The sequence below is a fragment of the Oncorhynchus mykiss genome, chromosome 1, assembly GCF_013265735.2.
Source record: "Oncorhynchus mykiss isolate Arlee chromosome 1, USDA_OmykA_1.1, whole genome shotgun sequence".
NCBI classification, from domain to species: Eukaryota; Metazoa; Chordata; class Actinopteri; order Salmoniformes; family Salmonidae; genus Oncorhynchus; species Oncorhynchus mykiss.
The window spans coordinates 76,545,396-76,569,689 of record NC_048565.1 but is presented as its reverse complement, the minus strand read 5'-3'; the positions used below and the strand labels follow the sequence as shown (position 1 = coordinate 76,569,689).

The following is a 24,294-nucleotide window of genomic DNA, read 5'->3' as shown; positions in this document are numbered from 1 at the left end:
ACTTTACCTGTCCAGCCTGGGAGATGCGGTGTGAGCAGGTGAGTAGGCCAAGGCCATCTCCCTCTTTTGTTCTCTCTATGGTCCAGCCAAAGGCCAACATACTTCGCACGGTCTCCTTTACAGACCAGCGATACGCCTCTTTGTCCTGAGGAAAACCAATGTGACAGAGCAGGATGATAAAACTTTGGAACTGCAATATGTTCACGACAGACAAATATTAGACAAATCGATATTTTATTCAAAATATCAATCAAATCCTAAAACAAACAGTACTCTGTATGTTGTAGCTTAGACCTACCCTCTCAGCCAGAGCTCTGTAAGGCTTCAGGAGAGGGTGTACTTTGGTCTTTTCACAGAGCTCCCCATGGACCCAGCCATTTGCAAACTGAGACATAGGAAAGATAAACATACATAATTAATCATATACAGTATGATATTCCTATACACACACAGCATAATCTTCTTCATACACAGCAGTTCACACATTACATAGAATGACAGTGTCCACAGAGTTCTTGTACAGTACATATTTTAAACTCAAAACTAATATACTCATAGTAAACTCAAAGCTCAGTTACCTTGTCCATTGACCACTTCTCATGGGTGTGTTCTGCATATTTATTCACCACGAATTCCAGTTTCTCTGGTACTGACACACTAATAACGGGAAAAGATAATAACTTTATAACACATATCAGAACAATATAATATATAAAATGCTCTTTAAATGGACATATATATTTTATAATATATATAGAGGGCGACAGGTAGCCTAGCAGTTAGGAGCGCGACAGGTAGCCTAGCAGTTAAGAGCATTGGGCCAGTAACCGAAGGGTCGTTGGTTCAAATCCCAGAGACGACTAGGTGAAAAATCTGTCGATGTGCTCTTGAGCAAAGCACTTAACCCTAATTGTGCCAGGGTCGCCATCAATAATGGCTGATCCCTGGCTCTGACCCCACTCTCAGGGGAAGTAATATATGCAAATGTCCAATTCACATGTGTGAAATAGGACAAATGTAAGCACCCACTTAATTATTTTATATATATATTTAAAGAGCATTTCCACAAGAGAGGAGATGAATAATGGTATCACTAAGGTTCTAGCCACAGGCTCACTTGGAGGTGTCTACAGGCTGGGGGTCAAAGTGTCCCTGTGCGTCCATGGAGGGGTGTCTCTCAATCCAGGCTACACAGCCAGGGTCCGTGTGGTCAGGAGGGAGGGCTCCAGCTGTAGCTGCCAGACACTGCAGAGCCAGCTTGGAGAGCTCAGCGTCATAGTGCTGTTTAGGAGAGGAGACAGGGAGATGAACAAACACATGCCTTGGGGCTACACGGGAAAAGACATACGTAATATAAATCATAGACTGGGTGGGTTAGTGTGGGCAGTAGCATTAAAGCTTGGTCTGAAAACAAACCCCATGCCCCTTCCCATATCCAATAGATGTTTATAGATGTGAAGTGATCCAATTACAATATGACTTATCCTTCAAATAGGCTTTTGAGAGCTCCCATTGCAGGCTATTGCTTACACTCATTCCATTAGCTTTGTTAATATCAAATGGTTGTTTTGAGACATGCTGAAGAGTTGGTCCAACTGTACCTTCCTGGACAGAGCATTGAACACTCCCCAGAACAGCTTCCTGGAGAGGTGAAGCTCCTCCTCTGAGGCGGAACCCAAGTGCCCCAAACCTCCAATCAGACAGTAGTACTTCCAGCTCTGCTCATAGTGATTGGTCAACAGCTGGAAGGAGGGAGTGGCGAAAGTACATTTCTTCAGAAATGTCGTACATGTCCAAACACACACATACATTACATGGCCTGTGTAGGTGTGTGGCTACTATTATATAACTAACCTTGAGTGGTATTTTAGTGTGGATTGTCAGAAGGGGCACATCAAAAACAAGCCGTCGGAGTAGAGGTTGCATCATGGACGGCCTGAGCTTGCTAAGGACACAAGCAGAAACACATACACAGAAATAGAGTATGCACCGACAATTCCTTTTGAATTATATCTGATTCTAAATAACTGCTCCCGTTCTGCCTCTATGGTAGACATGGTGTGCAAGTGATAGAGGAGAGAAGTGAGCTGTGTGGAGTGACTATAATTATATTAGTTCTTCCATGTCCCCACCTGCATATGGCCAGCATGCAGTCCTCGATGGCGTCTCTCTGGGCCTTGGTGAGGCTGAGGGCCCTGGACAGGCGGTAGACGGCCTGGAGGAGAGCATCCACCAGCGGCCCCTGGCCCTCTGTCCCAGAGAACAGGCTGGAGCACTTAGTGAGCAGGGGCAGCACTGCTGTACACAGGTACCTGTTCAGTGCCAGGGCCATGTCTGTGGCACTCAGATCAGTCTGCAGGGAGAGGAGCAGCCAGGTGACATTTTGTTTACATAGATAGGACATTGAAGACTAGTAAGAATGAGTGGAAGGGGGAGTGAATGAGTGAGGAAATATGCAGTGGGTAAAGTAACACTGCCCCACGTGTTTGTTAGTAGACACTACAAAGCCTAGATCTCCAACACTAACCCTAACTCAAATCTCATGAATGTATTAATGTTGCACGTCATTTGAGTTACAGGATAATCCTTGTGATGTGATAGTCACACTCTGTGTCCCACAATGTGCAGTGGCTGAACACTCGAATGGGGGTTCTAGTGAATCACTCCAGTGGGCATTCCTGTAGGTCCCTCAGGTCCATAACAGTGGATCATTCCAGTGGTGCTGTGTCAGTATGGTCAATGTCTCCCTCACTGTGTCCAGGGAGGCCACAGCCTGCAGGTCTGGCAGGAAGCCCACTTCCAGCAGGTGGAGAAGGAAGTTCTGGTCCTCAATGCCGTATACACGGTCCAGGAACAGCACCATGGCTGCCTTGTGGTCCGGGCAGAACACAGTGGATGGGTCTGGTTCGACTACTGTGCCATCTGGATAAATGACAAGCACAGAAGGAGATTTGGACAATCATTTCACCACATTATATTTTGGCTAATTTTAAATGATGGTGGTTCTGTAATACATGCTTGGCGAGCCGTCTCAAAACTTGAGCCAACTTAACCCCAGGCTAATTGCTACCATATAACAGAGAAAGCACCAGCGTGAGGATGAGACTAGAACAAACTTATCTGTAAAAAAAACAACAAAAAAAAAAACAGTACTGTACAAGCTGCAAAGATTCGGTTTACAACCACATAAGACTATAGTGACTTCTCACAGAGGACTGACCTTTTGCTAGAGAGGGGATTTGGAAGGGGATGCCGATGACTCCCTCCAGGTCCTGGATGGGGATGAGGGACCTCAGGATGGCCCGGATACGGATGGCCTCGCCCTTCCCAGCTTGGATCAGCTGGACAAACATAATCAAGTCAAAGTCATCAGCTTTATTGGTCTTTAATTCTTAAGCTTTGCCATTCATTCCAATGTCTTCAAAGACTTTAGAGAAACAGCCAACGTCAAATGATCTCGCTGTCAGGTAATGTGCAGCATATGACAGACACATGACACAAATGACACAGTTGCCAGAGGTACACATATGACACAGACACAAATAAAGCTTCTTAACCCATAAGGTTTGGATTATTTTGCAGTGTCAATCACTGCATGGCCAATCAATGTAGCCCCAGGGGAGCTTTTTCTAGTCCTACATTAGAGCACTAGTCTATCGGACTATTGACAGGGTCCCATCAGGAGGTGAAACAGACTAACGTGCATCTCCGGGGCACAGCGGCCCAGCAGGTCGATGAGGGCGGAGTAGAAGGTCATGATGGAGTGGCCCATGTGGATTATGTCATCCTCCTCATCCTGCAGCACGTTCCTGTGTGGGCGGGGAGAGAGAAGCGTTTACATGACTCAGGTGCTGTGCAACATAATGATTTTACTCATGTTTAAAGGTCAGTTGACATAACTGGATGCCTTATTGAATCAAGCTGAAGAGGGGACGGTCATAGAATTACAGTACATACAATATAGTATATATATACAGTGCCTTGCGAAAGTATTCGGCCCCCTTGAACTTTACGACCTTTTGCCACATTTCAGGCTTCAAACATAAAGATTTAAAACTGTATTTTTTTGTGAAGAATCAACAACAAGTGGGACACAATCATGAAGTGGAACGACATTTATTGGATATTTCAAACTTTTTAACAAATCAAAAACTGAAAAATTGGGCGTGCAAATTTATTCAGCCCCTTTACTTTCAGTGCAGCCAACTCTCTCCAGAAGTTCAGTGAGGATCTCTGAATGATCCAATGTTGACCTAAATGACTAATGATGATAAATACAATCCACCTGTGTGTAATCAAGTCTCCATATAAATGCACCTGCACTGTGATAGTCTCAGAGGTCCGTTAAAAGCGCGGAGAGCATCATGAAGAACAAGGAACACACCAGGCAGGTCCGAGATACTGTTGTGAAGAAGTTTAAAGCCGGATTTGGATACAAAAAGATTTCCCAAGCTTTAAACATCCCAAGGAGCACTGTGCAAGCGATAATATTGAAATGGAAGGAGTATCAGACCACTGCAAATCTACCAAGACCTGGCCGTCCCTCTAAACTTTCAGCTCATACAAGGAGAAGACTGATCAGAGATGCAGCCAAGAGGCCCATGATCACTCTGGATGAACTGCAGAGATCTACAGCTGAGGTGGGAGACTCTGTCCATAGGACAACAACCAGTTGTATATTGCACACATCTGGCCTTTATGGAAGAGTGGCAAGAAGAAAGCCATTTCTTAAAGATATCCATAAAAAGTGTTGTTTAAAGTTTGCCACAAGCCACCTGGGAGACACACCAAACATGTGGAAGAAGGTGCTCTGGTCAGATGAAACCAAAATTGAACTTTTTGGCAACAATGCAAAACGTTATGTTTGGCGTAAAAGCAACACAGCTCACACCATCCCCACTGTCAAACATAGTGGTGGCGGCATCATGGTTTGGGCCTGCTTTTCTTCAGCAGGGACAGGGAAGATGGTTAAAATTGATGGGAAGATGGATGGAGCCAAATACAGGACCATTCTGGAAGAAAACCTGATGGAGTCTGCAAAAGACCTGAGACTGGGACGGAGATTTGTCTTCCAACAAGACAATGATCCAAAACATAAAGCAAAATCTACAATGGAATGGTTCAAAAATAAACATATCCAGGTGTTAGAATGGCCAAGTCAAAGTCCAGACCTGAATCCAATCGAGAATCTGTGGAAAGAACTGAAAACTGCTGTTCACAAATGCTCTCCATCCAACCTCACTGAGCTCGAGCTGTTTTGCAAGGAGGAATGGGAAAAATGTTCAGTCTCTCGATGTGCAAAACTGATAGAGACATACCCCAAGCGACTTACAGCTGTAATCGCAGCAAAAGGTGGCGCTACAAAGTATTAACTTAAGGGGGCTGAATAATTTTGCACGCCCAATTTTTCAGTTTTTGATTTGTTAAAAAAGTTTGAAATATCCAATAAATGTCATTCCACTTCATGATTGTGTCCCACTTGTTGTTGATTCTTCACAAAAATACAGTTTTATATCTTTATGTTTGAAGCCTGAAATGTGGCAAAGGTCGCAAAGTTCAAGGGGGGCGAATACTTTCGCAAGGCACTGTATATACAGTATTTATAGTATTTGTCTTCTAATTGTGTGTGGGGAAGCCTATCTTCTGGCTGACCAGTAGGAAAAACCAAAAGTCACTGGTTACTAGGGCAAAGACTTGTTATTCCAGTGTTCCCTTTCTAACTCACAGTGTTCTGTTGGACTCGTAGGTTGTGGAGGGTCCGTCCATAGTCAGGTCCTCTGAGATCCTGATGGCTTCCTCCATGGCTGCCAGGAGACCATCGCCACCCTCACCTCGCAGGGCGGGGCCAAAACACTCCGGATGGCGAATCAGCAGCCTCACCACCGAGTAGGCATTCTCCTCCACACTCTCCCCTGTCAGGAATCAACTGATTATTAGCCTAATTTTACTCTGTAGTCTAGCTGTTACCAGTCATGAACTACATCTACAGTTAGAGTATCTGTATAGTCAGTTGTAACAGGTTACCGTTGCAGAAGACAGCAAAGCGTAGGAAGTCCAGGTAGCGTTCCCCCTCCACAGGGTTCCAACCAATGTCAGGGTAGCCTTTAGACACCAGCATGGGACAACTCTGTAGACCACAGCCTGCCAAGTACTGCACCACCTGCAGAGAGACACAGAGGACAGAGACAGAGACAGAGACAGAGACAGAGACAGAGAGAGAGAGAGAGAGAGCGAGAGAGAGAGAGAGAATAAAGGAGAGAGCTGAACAGACTTAAGAGGATAACATACTGTATGCAGTCAGGGACAGAAAAAAAGATTGAGGGAGATAAAGAAGGAGGGACAGATCTTTCTCACTTTTTCCAGGTCTGGTTCCCTCAGGGCCAGGGCCAGCTCATTGTTGTCCATGACAGAGGCAGCTGCCACGTCCAGAGGGGTGGCTCCCCGCATGGACGGAGATGCTAAGGAGAGTACTAAACATATTTAAATCCTCACTGGGATAATAAATAAATAAAAAAATAATAATAAGTATAAGGCTTACAGTGTTGCTGATTTGCTGTTGCTGACACTGGGAAAGATGCAGAGAGAATGACATTTCAAGTTACTGTTGATAGTAATCATATAGTCTTCCACAGCTCACCTAGGCCAACACTGCTATTATCCAACAGGTAGCTGAGGTGCTCGAACATGGATCCCTGATTGTGCCTACTGATGCGACAGAAGTAACAAAGGAAGCGACAGCAATGGGCCACCATCTTAGGAAAGGTGATATCCTAAAGAAGCAGAGAGAACAATTCACACCTAATTCCATTTCTTACAATGGACACGTTCCTTATTTTTCGATACATATCACATCAGTCTCACCTTGGACTCTCCCTCCCCCAGGACGTTCACCATCACCTCCATGACTGTCTCGTGCATCCCCAAAGCCCTCATCAGGTTGGGGTGCTGGTAGAACACCTTATTGTTCATTATGTCTCTGCACAGGAAATAAACAATGGAGGGGTTCAGCGCCAGGGCTGAAGATTGGTGAACAGATATTATGAATGTGTTTTTGGGCTCAATGTTGCAATCACATTTTTAGAAGTAAATTGAATTACATTTGAACATTTCCACAGCTTGTATTATGAATCAAGACATGGGTTAGCTTGGAATTTATGTAGAGGCAAGAGTAGAGCTAGCAGAGAACTAGCAGTTGTTCTCCATTCGTACCCCAGTCCCCGGATCATGAGTCTCTCCTCCTCCTTGCCCATGCGAACGCTGAGCAGAGAGCGAATCTGCACCAGAGAGGCCAGCAAGGCCATGGTGTCCTCCACTGACACCTGGCTGATGGTGTAGGCCTTGTGGAGGGGAGTGCCCATCTGGCCCCTCAAGCCCTCGTACTGCCGGTTCAACAGAGAGAACATGGCCCTGACCAGAGCTGGGTTCTCTATCACACACTCCTGGGCCCAGCGCACCACCGTGTCAGAGATGAGCTGCTGAAGAGTCACTATGGGGGAGAGACAATGACCAATGTTAGTAGCCTACTTCTAGCTTGACCATATAAAAAATCATCCTTAATGTTGTGTCGTAAGATCCACCCCCGTTGTGGAGCTTGGCTCACTGGTATTCTGTGCTCTGTCTTCCTCTTCAGGATCGGCAGATCTCATCTTCAAGCTGATTACTCTCCCAACCAAGCTGAAGAGACGATCTTTGATGGAGCGATTGGAATCCTCCACAACCTCTGTATCATGGTCAACTTCAATTCCTGCACATCGAGTGACAAGAAACAATATGCGAACCCTTTGGAATTACCTGGATTTCTGCATAGATTTGTCATCAAATTTGATCTGATCTTCATCTAAGTCACAACAATAGACAAACACACTCTGCTTAAACTAATAACACACAAAGAATTACACGTTGTGATAAAAAGTGTGATAAATAAAAACATATACCAATTTAATTTAAGGACCAAAAAACTGACAGCTGTGCCATATAAATTGCAAAATAGTTGGTTAGAGATTTTCAATGTACCTATTCCATGGCACATGGTTTATGAATTGATACACAAAACAACGGCGGATTTAAAACTTCAAATTTTTCCATTTAAATTACTATTACTAAATTATTGCAACCAATAGAATGTTATACACTGCTCAAAAAAATAAAGGGAACACTTAAACAACACAATGTAACTCCAAGTCAATAACACTTCTGTGAAATCAAACTGTCCACTTAGGAAGCAACACTGATTGACAATACATTTCACATGCTGTTGTGCAAATGGAATAGACAACAGGTGGAAATTATAGGCAATTAGCAAGACACCCCCAATAAAGGAGTGGTTCTGCAGGTGGTGACCACAGACTACTTCTCAGTTCCTATGCTTCCTGGCTGATGTTTTGGTCACTTTTGAATGCTGGCGGTGCTTTCACTCTAATGGTAGCATGAGACGGAGTCTACAACCCACACAAGTGGCTCAGGTAGTGCAGCTCATCCAGGATGGCACATCAATGCGAGCTGAGGCAAGAAGGTTTGCTGTGTCTGTCAGCGTAGTGTCCAGAGCATGGAGGCGCTACCAAGAGACAGGACAGTACATCAGGAGACGTGGAGGAGGACGTAGGAGGGCAACAACCCAGCAGCAGGACCGCTACCTCCGCCTTTGTGCAAGGAGGAGCAGGAGGAGCACTGCCAGAGCCCTGCAAAATTACCTCCAGCAGGCCACAAATGTGCATGTGTCTGCTCAAACGGTCAAAAACAGACTCTATGAGGGTGGTATGAGGGCCCGACGTCCATAGGTGGGGGTTGTGCTTACAGCCCAACACCGTGCAGGACGTTTGGCATTTGCCAGAGAACACCAAGATTGGCAAATTCGCCACTGGCGCCCTGTGCTCTTCACAGATGAAAGCAGGTTCACACTGAGCACATGTGACAGACGTGACAGAGTCTGGAGATGCCGTGGAGAACGTTCTGCTGCCTGCAACATCCTCCAGCATGACCGGTTTGGCGGTGGGTTAGTCATGGTGTGGGGTGGCATTTCTTTGGGGGGGCCGCACAGCCCTCAATGTGCTCGCCAGAGGTAGCCTGACTGCCATTAGGTACCGAGATGAGATCCTCAGACCCCTTGTGAGACCATATGCTGGTGCGGTTGGCCCTGGGTTCCTCCTAATGCAAGACAATGCAAGACCTCATGTGGCTGGAGTGTGTCAGCAGTTCCTGCAAGAGGAAGGCATTGATAATATGGACTGGCCCGCCCGTTCCCCAGACCTGAATCCAATTGAGCACATCTGGGACATCATGTCTCGCTCCATCCACCAATGCCACGTTGTACCACAGACTGTCCAGGAGTTGGCGGATGCTTTAGTCCAGGTCTGGGAGGAGATCCCTCAGGAGACCATCCGCAACCTCATCAGGAGCATGCCCAGGCGTTGTAGGGAGGTCATACAGGCACATGGAGGCCACACACACTACTGAGCCTCATTTTGACTTGTTTTAAGGACATTACATCAAAGTTGGATCAACCTGTAGTGTGGTTTTCCACTTTAATTTTGAGTGTGACTCCAAATCCATACCTCCATGGGTTGATAAATTTGATTTCCATTCATAATTTTTGTGTGATTTTGTTGTCAGCACATTCAACTATGTAAAGAAAAAAGTATTTAATAAGAATATTTCATTCATTCAGATCTAGGAAGTGTTATTTTAGTGTTCCCTTTATTTTTTTAAGCAGTGTATATGTGGGGGATAAAATCTTCCCAGCTCTGCAGATTTTGCTGTGAGGCATAGTAAATTGGATCATTTATTTTGGTATTGTCCATATGTAGCTCGTTTTTGGTCACAGGTCCAGGAATGGCTGAAGAATTGCAACATTTGCCTAGAACTAACGCTGCAGATAGCAATACTGGGTGATTTGAAAAGTCATAGTCAATCAATCAATAATATAATAATTATTTTAGCAAAAATGTTTATTTTTCATTTACAATCTGTAGAAGCTGTGAGAATAGTAAGGTTCAGTACTTTTATCAAGCATCACAGCACAGGCAAATAGAAATCCCAAATGGATGGTGTTGAGATAGATGTGAGGGGTTGAATGGAGCTGAAGGGTGGGACTAATAACAAGATAACCAATGTAAAACATATGGGGTCTGTATATAGGTTCAGAAATTCTGTGATATAGCACAGTTACAAATAGAAATCAACTAGATGGATATCAGAAATAGACGAAGGACTAAAAACAAACTAAATATAATTTTTTAAAACACATTGTGTCTGTAAAATGTGTATAAGATGTATACACTGAAGATAGAAGCCGAAGTGTTATTGTTTATTAGTTTACTCCAATTGGGGGAAGGGTGGTAGGGTTTGCGAGGAATAATAAAGGTATATTTAAAAAAATATATGTCTATATAGGTATGTGTATATGTATGCATATGTGTATGTATATATATTTACAAAATAATATATATGGGGGATTGAAATTATGCAGATAATTACATTGACGGAAGCAACAATCTTTCCGCAATATTAAGCTGATCCACCCCTAAGAAAAATTAAAAATAACAATTATACATTTTCATGTCTTTATTGAACACACTGTGTAAACAACCACAGTGCAGGGTGGGAAAAGTATGTGACCCTTTGGATTTAATAACTGGTTCACCCTCCTTTTTGCAGCAATAACGTGAACCTGTCACGCCCTGACCATAGAGAGCTGTTTATTCTCTATGTTGGTTGGGGCGTGATAGTGACTAGGGTGAGTCATCTAGGTAATTAATGGTTTATGTTGGCCTGGTATGCGTTCCAATCAGAGACAGTTGTTTATCGTTGTCTCTGATTGGGGATCATATTTAGGTAGCCAGTTTCCCCATTGTGTTTGTGGGATCTTGTCTACAGTTAGTTGCCTGTGTGCACACCAGTAGCGTCACGGTTTGTTTGATTTATTAAAAGATGTGGAACTCTACGCACACTGCGCCTTGGTCCATTCATTACGACAATCGTGACAGAACCAAACATTTTTTGTAGTTGTGGCTCAAACCTGCACAACGGTCAGGAGGAATTTTGGGCCATTCCTCTGTATTAGTTAAGCAAAATTATTTAACCGCTCTTTTGAGGTCATATGCCATAGCATCTCAATCAGGTTGAGATCAGGACTCTGACTGGGCCACTCCAGAAGGCGTATTTTCTTCTGTTGAAGCCTACTGTTGATTTACTTCTGTGTTTTAAATGTCATTGTCATGTTGCATCACCCAACTTCTGTTGAGCTTCAATTGCTGGACAGATAGCCTTACATTATCCTGCAAAATGTCTTGATAAACTTGGGAATACATTTCTCCATCAACGATAGCAAGCTGTCCAGGCCCTGAGGCAGCAAAGCAGCCCCAAACCATGATGCTCCCGCCACTATACTTTACAGTGGGGAGGAGGTTTTGATGTTGGTGTGCTGTGCCTTTTTTCTACTCACATAGTGTTGTGTGTTCCTTCCAAACAACTCAACTGCAGTTTCATCTGTCCACAGAATAATTTGCCAGTAGTGCTGTGGAACATCCAGGTGCTCTTTTGCGAACTTCAAATGTACAGCAATGGGTTTTTTTGGACAACAGTGGCTTCTTCCGTGGTGTCCTCCCATGATCATCATTCTTGTTTAGTGCTTTATGTATCGTATACTCGTCAACAGAAGTGTTAGCATGTCCCAGAGATTTCTGTAAGTCTTTAGCTGACATTCTAGGATTCTTCTTAACTTCATTTAGCATTCTGCACTGTGCTCTTGCAGTCGTCTTTGCAGGATGGCCACTCCTAGGGAAAGTAGCAACAGTGCAGAACTTTCTCCATTTGTAGACAATTTGTCTTACCGTGGACTGATGAAGATCAAGCTTTTAGAGATACTTTTGTAACCATTTCCATCATTATGCAAGTCAACAATTCTTAATCTTAGGTCCTTTGATATCTATTTTCTTCAAGGCATGGTTCACAACAGGCAATGCTTCTTGTGAATAACAAACAAAAATGGTGAGTGTTTTTTATAGGGCAGGGCAGCTCTAACCAACATCTCCAATCTTGTCTCATTGATTGGACTCCAGGTTAGCTGACTCCTGACTCTAATTAGCTTTTGGAGAAGTCATTAGCCTAGGGGTTCACATACTTTTTCCAACCTACACTGTGAACGTTTAAATGATGTATTCAATATAGACAAGAAAAATACAAGAATTTGTGTGTTAATAATTTATTCACACTGCATTTGTCTATTGTTGTGACTTAGATGAAGATCAGATTAAATTGTATGACCAATTTATGCAGAATTCCAGGTAATTCAAAAGGGTTCACATGCTTTTTCTTGCCACTGTAGTAAGCCAACCAACAGAACATTGTATATAGCTTTGGAGAAATGCATGTAAAAAACAAAAAACCCAGGAGGTACCATACCATGCCCTGTCTCTAGAAAGAATAGTAGGACAAGTTAGGAACTGTATGCTCTCTTACACAAGCTTACGCTGTTGTATGACACCCCACCTGTTCAGGTTATTCTCTATGACCTACCACAGCGAGTCATGAGGACAGGAGTACAGTAGTCTAGACTGATCTGGTACCTACCACAGTGAGTCATGAGGACAGGAGTACAGTAGTCTAGACTGATCTGGTACCTACCACAGTGAGTCATGAGGACAGGAGTACAGTAGTCTAGATTGATCTGGTACCTACCACAGTGAGTCATGAGGTCCTGGTGGAAGTCCACCAGCTGCTCTCTGATGTCCTCTGGACAGGGACAGTCCCCCTGCTCCTCTCTGAAGCCCAGTAACATGTTGATCTGAGTGGATGGGAGTAGAGGAGATACAGTAATGTTCCAGTAGATAAAGATCGTATTATATCATTTTACACTTTATGGACATAGACACAACTATGAACTACAACTGCCCCCCTGCATGAGAGCACCAGCTCTTCTGGACGACTGTGTGATCAAGCTCTCCATAGCCGGCGTGAGCAAGACCTTTAAACAGGTCAACAAGGCCGCAGGGCCAGACGGATTACCAGGACTGGCAAGTGTCTTCACTGACATTTTCAACCTCTCCCTGACCGAGTCTGTAATACCTACATGTAACTGTAATACCTACATGTTTCAAGCAGACAATCATAGTCCCTCTGCCTAAATGACTACCACCCCATAGCATTCACGTCAGTAGCCATGAAGTGCTTTGAAAAGGTTGGCCATGGTTCACATCAACACCATCATGCCAGAAACCATAGACCCACTCCAATTCGCATACCTCTCAAACAGATCAAACAGATAACGCAATCTTAATTGCACTCCACACTGCCCATTCTCACCTGGACAAAAGGAACACCTTCTGTATGTGAGAATGCTCTTCATTGACTACAGCTCAGTGTTCAACACCATGGTGCCCACAAAGTTCATCACTAAGCTAAGGACCCTGGGACTAAACACCTCCCTCTGCAAATGGATCCTGGACTTCCAGACGTTGGCTACCCTTACCACCTGGTGGCGGCCCAACATACCTGCCATGCTGATCCTCAACACTGGAGCTACTCAGGGGTGCGTGCTTAGTCCCCTCCTGTTCACCCACGACTGCGTGGCCAAGCACGACTCCAAAACCATTATTAAGTTGGCTGACGACACAACAGTGGTAGGCCTGATCACCAACAACGATAAGACAGCCTATAGGGAGGAGGTCAGAGACCTGTCAGTTTGGTGCCAGGTAAACAACCTCTCCCTCAATGTGAGCAAGACAAAGGAGCTGATCGTGGACTATAGGAAAAGGAGGGTCGAACAGGCCCCCATTAACATCGAGGGGCCTGTAGTGGAGGGGGTCGAGAGTTTCAAGTTGCTTGGTGTCCACATCAACAAACTATCATGGTCCAAACACACCAAGACAGTTGTGAAGAGGGCACAACAACACCCTTTCCCTCTCAAATTACTGAAAAGATTTGTCATGGGTCCTCAGATCCTCAAAAAGTTCTACAGCTACACCATCAAGAGCGTCCTGACCGGTTGCCTGGTATGGCAACTGCTCGGCATCCGACTGTAACGCACTACAGAAGGTAGTGCGTATGGCCCAGTACATCACTGGGGCCAAGCTTCCTGCCATCCATGACCTATATACTAGCCGTGTGAGAGGAAGGCCCCAAAAAATTGTCAAAGACTCCAGTCACCCAAGTCAGACAGTTCTCTCTGCTATTCCACGGCAAGTGGTACAGGAGCGCCAAGTCTATTGTCCAAAAGGCTACTTAACAGCTTCTACCCCCAAGCTATAAGACTGCTGAACAATTAATCAAATGGCCACCCCAACTATTTACATTAGCCCCCCCCCACCCTTGTTTTTACACTGCTGCTACTCACTGTTTATTATCTTTGCATAGTCACTTTACCGCTACCTACATGTACAAATTATCTCAACTAACCTGTACCTCCACACATTGACTCGGTTCCGGTACCCCCTGTATATAGCCTCCTTATTCTTATGTCATTTTATTGTGTTACTTTTTATTTTATTTTATTTAGTAAATATTTTCTTAACTCTATTTCTTGAACTGCATTGTTGGTTAATGGCTTGTAAGTAAGCATTTCACGTTTGTTACGCCCTGACCTTAGTATTCTTTGTTTTCTTTATTATTTTGGTTAGGTCAGGATGTGACATGGGTGATATGTGTTTTTGTTTTATTCTAGGGTTTGTACTGTCTAGGGTTTTTTGTAGATTTATGGGGTTGTTATCATCTAGGTGTTTATGTTGGTCTATGGTTGCCTAGATTGGTTCTCAATTAGAGGCAGGTGTTTATCGTTGTCTCTGATTGGGAACCATATTTAGGCAGCCATCTTCTTTGGGTATTTCGTGGGTTATTGTCTATGTTATGTTGCATGTTAGAACATTGTTTATATAGTGGTCACGGTCGTCTTATTCGTTTTTTTGTTTAAGTGTTCTTCGCGGTCTTCATTAATAAAGAAGAATGTATTCTAACCACGCTGCGCTTTGGTCTACTCCATACGACGATCGTGACAACGTTATTCAGCGCATGTGACAAAAAATTTGATTTGATTTGAACAAAAAGTCTCTCTCTGTGTCTATTTTGTATTCAAGTTATTTAATTCCTCCAATAATCTTAGCCACTTAGACCAGATGTGTATATTTCCCTCAGCAGTCTCCTCTCTGACCCCTGACCTGTTCTTGTGGTGGGGAGCGGAACTCCTTGGTCTTGCGGGCGGTGAGGGCAGCAGACATGTGGAGAGCCTGCATCACCTCATTGTAGCGGAAGCGCTGGTTCTCCTGCAGGTACCCCACGAAAGTGTCTGAGAAGGCCACCACCGCCTCCACCCTGTGACGCACCTGACAGTCACACAGGTATTGGAACAGGTGGCAGATCTGAACAGAGAGGGACAGGAACATCCAGGTCAGGGGTGTGAGCTCATGTCAAGTCATTCAATTTTTCCATTGACAAAGAAGACAGATCATGTACCACAAAGGAAAACATCAGATCCAAAATCAAGGTATTTCTTCCTAAATTGTACCTCAAGTTTGACAGCTTCTGGTAGCTTCATCTGTAGCAGTCCTTTTGTTGGAAGCTTTGGAATTTTCCTCCTTTTATCCGCCTCCCTCTCCACACTTTCCCTATCACTATCTGGCACATTTTCATCCTCCTGCTCTTCCTCTTCCTGCTCCTCCTCCTCTTCTTGGGAACAATCTGCAGGTCGGGAGAAGACTCCAGGCTCGATCAGTGTCAGTACTTTCCCTAGGTCCTCGTCCCGAAACAACCCCATCACCAGCAGGGTGTGGAACAGTCGAATTAGGGGCACCAGCAGCAGCTCAATGCTGCCCCCTTCAGGATCCCTCACACCCTGCCCCACAGCCCACACAGCCTCAGTCAGCATCTTCCCTGTCAGGTCCTTCAGAAGTTCCAGTGGGATCTCTGGGCTGTCTATATGGATGCCTTCCCCAGTCGCAACCACGCCATCACCACAGGTATCACCATTGACTCCCATGCCATCTCCTCTGATGAAGCAGGGGGAGGTGAAGTGCATCCGGGGTCTGAGGGAGGTGCTGAGGCCCATTCTGGGAACCCACTGGGGGCTTCGACTAGCCCTGGGGCTGGGGTAGAGGGTGATGGCCCTGGTCTGCTCCGTCATGGGGACGATGTACTCGTGGTTCATAGCGAGGCGGGCCGTGGCGTGGGTGTTGAGGTGCACCTGGCCCAGGAGGTGGTAGAAGGCGGAGCGGAGCGGCCCGGGGAGGCGGGGGCTCTGGATGGCATAGAGGAGCTGTGATTGGTCCAGGTGGCTGCAGAGAGCGTGGCCCACACGAGTATTGCCCAGAGCACAGAGGGCAGAGTAGAGGAGCAGGGTGTGGTGATGGAAAGACAGAAGGTCACCTAACTCAGAGAGTTCCAGGATGTCCACACACCTACAGGGGAGAGATAGATAGTATGACCTAAATGCAATGTAAAAAAAGCTCAGGTTTACCCATTAAATTGTTGGGAGCATATTTAGAGTGTGCAACTTTATTTATTTTTAAGTGCAATGTTACAATGTGTCTTTGCTTTGACAGTAAATTCATTCCTGACTCAATACGTTCCTCCTGGAAAGCTTTGAGGCATTAGTAAATATGACCTTTGACCTCTGACCTGTTCTCCTCTGGGATGAGCAGGGTCATGACCTGCAGGGGCTCTAAGCACTGGACCCTCCAGCCGAGGCGGTCTTCAGGGTGGGCAGCCTGCACCCTCAGGGTGTGGTCTGGTACACGGGTCCAAAGGATGGGCGACAGCACCTGCACCTGCAGCCTGGGGGGACACTGGGGCATAGCATTCCTCCTCTGGCTCCTGAACAGACCCGCTGACAGGGGCAGCATGTTCTGAACAGAGAATAACACAGGGTTTTTCATTCATGACAATGTTAAGTAGCCCTGTGGATGCAGTAGCAGGGCCATTATGGTAATATATATATAGATTTTTTTTTTTACAGTATGGACATGCATTGGGGAATGTAAACAACACATTTGAAATTGGACAAACTGAGAGAGTCATCACAGTGTGACCAATGAATAAAGCATTTAGGTTACCTTTACACGCCCTAGCTCAAACTGGAACACATTGGAGCTGTTGGCCTTGGCAAAGACTGCAGGAAACAGCCTAGTGCTGGGCTCCACCTGGTTGATAGCAGTTTGGTCAGTTAATAAGAATAGCTCAGAGACACATTCTATCATATCCCAACTGGTAGGAACTTCTCTTTACAAATCAACCTATTGATAAAAACACAAATTCACATTAAATACTAATGACTAATATGTATTTGCTTGGGAGCCTTCTCTTTGTCACAGCAACATTGTCTTTGCAACATTGTTAGTTGCCTTTAACAGTTGACTTTACCTGAAAAAAGGTCCCCAGCTCCATGCCGTTGGAGCTGAATGTTAGCAGACCAGTGGTGGTGTCTATCAGACAGCCTATGGCCAGGCCTGCACTCCTCCTGCTCTGCCCCAGGCCTGTGCTCTCTCCGGCGCACACCATGTAGCAGTTACTACGTTTCACACTGACATACAGAAATTAGGTGGGAATGTCAAAATCTAACTTTCGCCTGAAAGCATTATTGTAATAATAATACAGTGACTGTAAAACATTTTTTAAACATTATGATCAAAACATGTCTAGAGAAAATGTAGACACAAAATGACGTTGCTTTGTCCCTTATTGAACCGACCTCTCATGGACCTTGCCCATGTCATTTCCGAGGGTGACGGTCACTGTGCGGATCTTTTCCAGGTCAAAGGTCAGCTGGTGCTGGTGGAAGTCAGAGGTGACCCAGCCCACCCAGACAGTGGAGGGGTCCTGACCAGGTAACACCCTCACTGAGTAATAGTACTGTGGAAGATTACAGGGAGTTACTGATTTTCCTTATCAAATGCCCTCAATTGACTTTGCTATCTTTACCCGTTTCATACACAGACAAAAATCGAACTATTTTACCATGCCTGCTTCTTTTTACCATTTGTACATCTGAAAGCGGTAGGGGGAAAAAACATGGAAAAATAATACCCACCTAAAGACAGTCATGATTCCTGAATTTTGACAGACCCGGTTACCAAAATACAGCTATCGGGGCTGTGTGAATGGTTCTCTGCTTTCTGCAGGTAAATTCATTAACACTTTCATTGTTTAACACCTCCCTAATTTCAAATGCAAACAGACTCCATGGTTTAACAACACCCATCCCCCATCCCTCCCAATTTGCCAGTTACCCACTGATATGTATAAAAGTCACTCAGTCACTGATTTCCTCACACCAGGATTACTGTAACGTCTACAATTAGTTAAAAACGCTGCTGCTCTGCTTTTAACAGGCACCAGGTAATTTAACCATATCACACTTATTTTAGCTGCTCTATACTACCAGTCACTTTTAGAATATATTTTAAAATGTTATTAATCACGTTTAAGGCTAGGCTTGGTTTAGCTCCATCCTATATCTCAGATGTTATCTCCCTACGAGCCAGGACACTGCCTGAGATCCTCTGGCAGGGCACTGTTAACCATGACATGATGCATTCTCTCATGTCAACCATACAGCCCACCACTTCACCACTATGCCAGGGCCAACCCAGGGGCTCACCAACCTGGTGACACCTCTAGGCCTGTGTGAAAACTAAAGGAGACCTGTCATTTTCCATTAGGGCCCCTAGACTTTGAAATGGTCTGCCAGAGGAGAGCAGGCTTGCAGATTCAGTGCCTCTTTTTATCTCCCTGCTGAAGACACTTTTATGAAGATGCTTGATTTCAATGTATGATTTTAATTACATATCTTTTTTTCTCCTTTTGTTTTTGTTTCTTTGTTAGTATTTTTTATTTTATTGTATTGTTTTATAATGTGAATCACTTTGTTACCTGTATTGAAAAGCGCTACACAAATAAAGTTATTATTATTAAAGAGGTATACCTGCAAGAAAGTGGTTCATAAGGGGCTGTTTGAAAGGGAATCATATAAACATTGCCTTATATTTTTGTACAGGTAGTATACCACATATTCTGTCTGAAATGGGTAAAAATAGTTGAAGAGTATTACCGTAGTGGACTGGGCCAGATGGTCATAGTCATCTTTGTCAGCATGGACCTCCTGCAGTAGACGAGCAGATGAGTGGCTTTTGTTCAACTCTGGTTTGGGTTTCTTCAACATGAACCTAGGAGCACACATACACAGATTTACTTTTATTTAAAAATGCATATCAACACCCTTAAATGTGAGCATTATTCCCCCTGAAAATGTTCCCAAACCATTATACAGTATATGTATTGTTTGTCATAGCCTGGTCTCTTTTCCCTACCGTTGTTTGAGTTTGGATGTTTTATCATGGCTGTAGTCCTTGTGGTTAAGCTCATCCCTGGAGCCAGTGTAAACATGAGCTGATTTCAGCAGCATCTCAAAGTCAGAGTCCACCTCAAACTCCTGCAGGTCTTTCCTGGCTGTGGAGACACTGCTGCTGATAGGTAGAGTAGCCCCTACTGGTCTGGAGAAGGCCTCAGCACACTCTATAGGCATACTGAGTCTGTAGAACCCCATGTCACTGCCACAACTCTGGGGCCCCAATGACCTCTGTGTTACCTTTAGGCACGGTGGGCTCTCAGTGGACCCAGTGATTCTTGTCACCTTGTAAAACAAGACAACTTATAGAATTATACTCACATTTCTACAATAAGACCTATGCTACTAAATATAATGGTAAGATTAAACTCCCTTGCACATGCTTGTAGTCGAGCGATGGACCCATACAGTACGAGGGGTATACTACAAAGCAAGATCAATGACTTTATAAATATTCTGAAATAACTTTCAATTTTTTAGAAAGATAAGCTTGAAATGGGCATGGTCTAATTGACTGAAAAACCAAACATATACAGTATTTAAGTTTAACTTTAGTCAGTAGGTATCAAATCTAGGGCTGTCCCCAACCCCAAAAAATCTTGGTTGACCTAGAATCATCTGTTCTTTCGACCAATCGATTGGTCAAATTGTTTAAAACGTGTATTTTTCCCTATATAGACACACCCTATGTGTTTTAATAAAATCAACTATATGTAGGCTACTGAGAAAGTCTGATGCTTTAAGCACACAGTGATTAAATAATTAAGACACACAAATGACTTGAGGGAGCCAGAGATCAAGATAGCCTAAAAAGAAGAGAAAAAAACTGTTCCTCCCACTGCTGCTGGCTTTTGCAGATTCTGCTGTTACGCTCCTGCTGTTACGCTCCTAATAAGCAACACCAGGGGACGGCAACCTTTTCCATTTGGAGTGTCAATTTATCTTACCATTTCTACTGATCTGCGTACCAGTTATAACTTTTATATGAACATTTTTGTGGAACAGTTTCATTTAATTTATAATAGTCTTTGTATTTCAACATCATTATCATGTGGTTAATCACAATTCTAAAAGTAACTTCTATTCCCATCTATGTAAAAATAGCCTACATAAAGCCAACAAATAAAAACATTGCAGCCTGCAGGTTGAAAATAACCTGATAAAAATAAACATGCTATGAATCACATTGGCTACGCATGGAGGGTCTGCACGGAACTTGAAACATTGTATCAACTATTAACTTTGGTCAGGCCTGAAGCTCCTGCTAGCAAACTTGCAACATTGCATAAAATATTCTGTGCCCTCAGAGTTTCTCTTCCAGTGAGCTCCAGACAGACACAGCTGTAGGCCATTTGCGCAAGGTTTAAAACCTCTCTGGGATAGGGGGTGGTATTTTCACATCCGGATGAAAGGTGTGCCCAGAGTAAACTGCCTGCTACTCAGGAGGATATGCATGGATAGAAAACACTCTGAAGTTTCTAAAACTGTTTGAATAATGTCTGAGTATAACAGAACTGATTTGGCAGGCGAAACCCCGAGCACAATCCATCCAGGGAAAAACATTTTCTGAGGTCAATCTGTTTTCCATTGGTTTCCTATGGCAAGCCTAATAGAAATATGCTTGCAGTTCCTATGGCTTCCCACAGATGTCAAGAGTTTTTAGAAATTGGTTGATGTTTTTCCTTTGAGTAGTGAAGAAGTAGCCCTTTCCTTTCTGGGTGTACAACCAAGTGTACTCTTTTGTTTGGGGCGAGTGACCTGAAGCTCGCTCCACATTCATTTTTATCCTCTATTGAACACAGTTTATCCCGTCTTAAATTTGATTGATTATTTACGTTTTAAAATACTTAAAATTGGATTAGGAAAGTTGTTTGAAATGTTTGGACAAAGTTTACAGGTAACTTATTAGATATTTTGCAGTCATGCTGGGCAAGTTGGAACCGGTGTTTTTCTGAATCAAACGCGCCAAATAAATTTACATTTTGGGGATATAACGAAGGAATTAATCGAACAAAAGGACCATTTGTGATTTTTATGGGACATATTGGAGTGCCAACAGAAGAAGATCTTCAAAGGTAAGGCATGAATTATATGTTATTTCTGAGTTTTGTGTCGCGCCTGGCGTGTTGAAATATGATTGTCATGTATTTGTTTGATGCGGTGCTGTCCTCAGATAATCGCATGGTTTGCTTTCGCCGTTTGGCCTTTTTGAAATCTGATATGGTGGCTAGATTAACAAGAAGTTAAGCTTTCATTTGATGTATTGCACTTGTGAATGTATGAAAGTTAAATATTTCTAATAGTTTTTTTTACATTTTGCGCTCTGCCATTTCACCGGATGTTGTCAAATCGATCCCACTGACCTGATCCATAAGAGGTTTTAAAGTCCACTGAGACAGGCGTGAATAAGACAGGTGTCTCATGTGCCATAAAAAAAAATACATATTTTAGACTGCTCAAAAAAAAAAAAACCTGGGTCGACCAACAGCCTATCGATCAAACAATCGTCCAGTCGACTAAATGGGGTCAGCCCCAATCAAATCAATAGTTATTTCTGGTTGTTTACCAAAGTTAGCCGGCTAACTCATTGATCCTGCTTTGTAGTATACCCCCTGGTTCAGGTCAGGTTGGCTTGTGGATGTGTGGTGACTAACCTGTATGCTATCATGGTCTGTCTGTACAGGGATGAACTGTGGTTGTCTCCAGCTCATCCACAGGGCTGGGTCTCTGGCCATGTTTACAGCAAATGGCTTATAACCTTCCTGTAGGCCACACTCTGTGAAGTAACACAATGAGGCCACGTCACGACCCAGATTCAGCCTGGCCTTCTGGTTCACCCCGAGACTACACACAGGGAGGAAGCCTAGCAACGACAGGAACAGGGGAAGGAGGGAAAACCAACAGGTCAACACATTAAGTTGGTGTTTATGAGGTTGAAGAGATTGACCAAATTAACAAACCCTGGTTGATGTCAAAGTCCTTGGCAGCCAGCTCTGATCCGCGGTCGTTCAAAAGCACCTCTCCATTGAGAGTGACCATCATGGTGCATTCACCCATGTCAACCATACAGCCCACCACATCACCACTCTGCCAGGGCCGACCCAGGGGCTCATCTCCCCGGTGACACCACTGGGCCTGTGTGTGAGAGACAGAAGTGAGCAATTGCAAGAGAACTTACCAATGGCTACACGCCTAGCTGTGTGTAATGTCCAATCCATGACTCGCTTCTAACGGTGGGAGCTTATCTATGTATCCTAAACAATATTATTGATTACAGCATGTCACCAGTAGTCATTTCAGACTTCTCACCTTGGAGCCGTCAAACACAAAAGCCTGCATGTCTGATCCGAGTTCCCCATTCGGTGGGCAGTGGGGACGAGCCCAGCCTACCCTCATGTCCCCTGCCGTCACCGCCTCAAACTCAAAGTACCACTTCCCCCTGGTCACAGCATACAACTTGTCTGCCCTGAAGACCCTGAACTTCTCAGCCACTGTGTGACATGGGTCTGGCATCACAGCTGAAATCCAAAGGAGTAACAGCGCAGAAATACTAGCATATAACGAGACAATTCTTTAAGCAGTAAAACACGGGATAGCATGACAAATTTTCCACCACACAGCACATTAAAATAACCTTTGAATAATTATTAGAGGTATATACGATTATAATAATGATTAAAACCATTGCTAAAGTGGAACGTGAAATCATCCATACCTCTGTCCTGGTCCAGGGGCTCCAGACTGTAGCCGTAGCCCAGCAGGGTGCACACAGCCTCCCTCACACCGTCTCTGCCAGATTGTCTGCTCCTCTCATCCAGCAGGCTGTAGGGCACCAGGTGTGGGCTCCGCTTGGCCTTCACATCCTAGACAAAACAGAGAGAAAGAATTAGCACTCATTACTGCTATATTACTACTGAGTGTACAAAACATTAGACTGACCAGGTGAATCCAGGAAAGCTATGATCCCTTATTGATGTCACTTGTTAAATCCACTTCAATCAGTGTAGAAGAAGGGGAGAAGACAGGTTAAAGAATGATTTTCAAACCTTGAGACAATTGAGACATGGATTGTGTATGTGTGCCATTCTGAGGGTGAATGGGCAGGACAAAATATTTAAGTGCCTTTGAATGGAGTATGGTAGTAGGTGCCATGCGCACCGGTTTGAGTGTGTCAAGAACTGCAACGCTACTGGGTTTTTTACATAACAGTTTCTTGTGTGTATCAACAACGGTCCACCACCCAAAGGACATCCAACCAACTTGACACAACTGTGGGAAGAATTGGAGTCAACATGGGTCAGCATCCCCGTGGAATGCTTTCGACACCTTGTAGAATCCATGCCCAGACAAATTGAGGCTGTACTAAGGGCAAAAGGTGGTGCAACTCAATATTTGGAAGGTGTTCTTAATGTTTTGTACACTCACTGTACAGACCAAACTAGTCTGCTCCTTCAAATCCTTCATCAAGACATATCAGGAAGATCTTCTCATCCAAAATAACAAACCAGGTTTACCACTATCAAAAGACCAGCTAACATTTTTATGGATTTCTATTTCAAGGCGCTTGGTAAAGCAGATATTTCATTAATTCTGCTATTGTAGTTTGGCTAGGTCTACCCTTGTATCAAAGCCTACCTGGTGTGAGCTGTAGGTCCAGCCCTGCCTGATCCGGTCCCTGGCCCACACGTTGTGATCGTTCTCAGCCAGCAGCTCCACCACCACCTCCTGGGCAGGACTCAGGATGATGTGGCTCAGGTCAACCGGGGCTGGTCTGTACCCACTAGGCATCTCATACCTAGACAGGAGAGGAAAGGTTCATTTAGTACAAAAGACAGGAGGAACACTCACTCATAAAGAGTCTCAAGAGTAGAGCTACATACTTGTTGGAGAGCCTAAGGTATCTCACTCCCTCATCAGCACGGCCATCTGGCAGACCAATATGCAAACCAAGGGCAATGAGAGTCCTT

General features: G+C 44.2%; 1 protein-coding gene across 2 annotated transcripts in view; it reads right to left on the bottom strand.

Moving 5' to 3' along the window:
- Positions 1-24,294, bottom strand: part of LOC110529657 (ryanodine receptor 2) — a 92,189-nt gene that overhangs the window by 54,374 nt on the left and 13,521 nt on the right. For both annotated transcript variants that reach the window (XM_021612105.2, XM_036985673.1), the window contains 32 exons: positions 24,208-24,291; positions 23,963-24,122; positions 23,043-23,190; positions 22,637-22,845; positions 22,288-22,462; positions 21,982-22,190; positions 19,290-19,612; positions 19,031-19,145; positions 17,672-17,832; positions 17,344-17,503; positions 17,037-17,123; positions 16,603-16,829; positions 15,494-16,382; positions 15,147-15,347; positions 12,676-12,781; positions 7,601-7,744; positions 7,210-7,486; positions 6,862-6,976; positions 6,638-6,770; positions 6,355-6,458; positions 6,025-6,160; positions 5,726-5,912; positions 3,701-3,809; positions 3,221-3,341; positions 2,753-2,922; positions 2,133-2,353; positions 1,855-1,945; positions 1,602-1,742; positions 1,118-1,281; positions 579-657; positions 299-385; positions 8-145 (listed from right to left, as the gene is read on the bottom strand). In XM_021612105.2, coding sequence (XP_021467780.2) covers positions 8-145; positions 299-385; positions 579-657; positions 1,118-1,281; positions 1,602-1,742; positions 1,855-1,945; positions 2,133-2,353; positions 2,753-2,922; positions 3,221-3,341; positions 3,701-3,809; positions 5,726-5,912; positions 6,025-6,160; positions 6,355-6,458; positions 6,638-6,770; positions 6,862-6,976; positions 7,210-7,486; positions 7,601-7,744; positions 12,676-12,781; positions 15,147-15,347; positions 15,494-16,382; positions 16,603-16,829; positions 17,037-17,123; positions 17,344-17,503; positions 17,672-17,832; positions 19,031-19,145; positions 19,290-19,612; positions 21,982-22,190; positions 22,288-22,462; positions 22,637-22,845; positions 23,043-23,190; positions 23,963-24,122; positions 24,208-24,291 — 5,671 coding nt within the window. The remainder of the gene's footprint in view (positions 1-7; positions 146-298; positions 386-578; positions 658-1,117; positions 1,282-1,601; positions 1,743-1,854; positions 1,946-2,132; positions 2,354-2,752; positions 2,923-3,220; positions 3,342-3,700; positions 3,810-5,725; positions 5,913-6,024; positions 6,161-6,354; positions 6,459-6,637; positions 6,771-6,861; positions 6,977-7,209; positions 7,487-7,600; positions 7,745-12,675; positions 12,782-15,146; positions 15,348-15,493; positions 16,383-16,602; positions 16,830-17,036; positions 17,124-17,343; positions 17,504-17,671; positions 17,833-19,030; positions 19,146-19,289; positions 19,613-21,981; positions 22,191-22,287; positions 22,463-22,636; positions 22,846-23,042; positions 23,191-23,962; positions 24,123-24,207; positions 24,292-24,294) is intronic.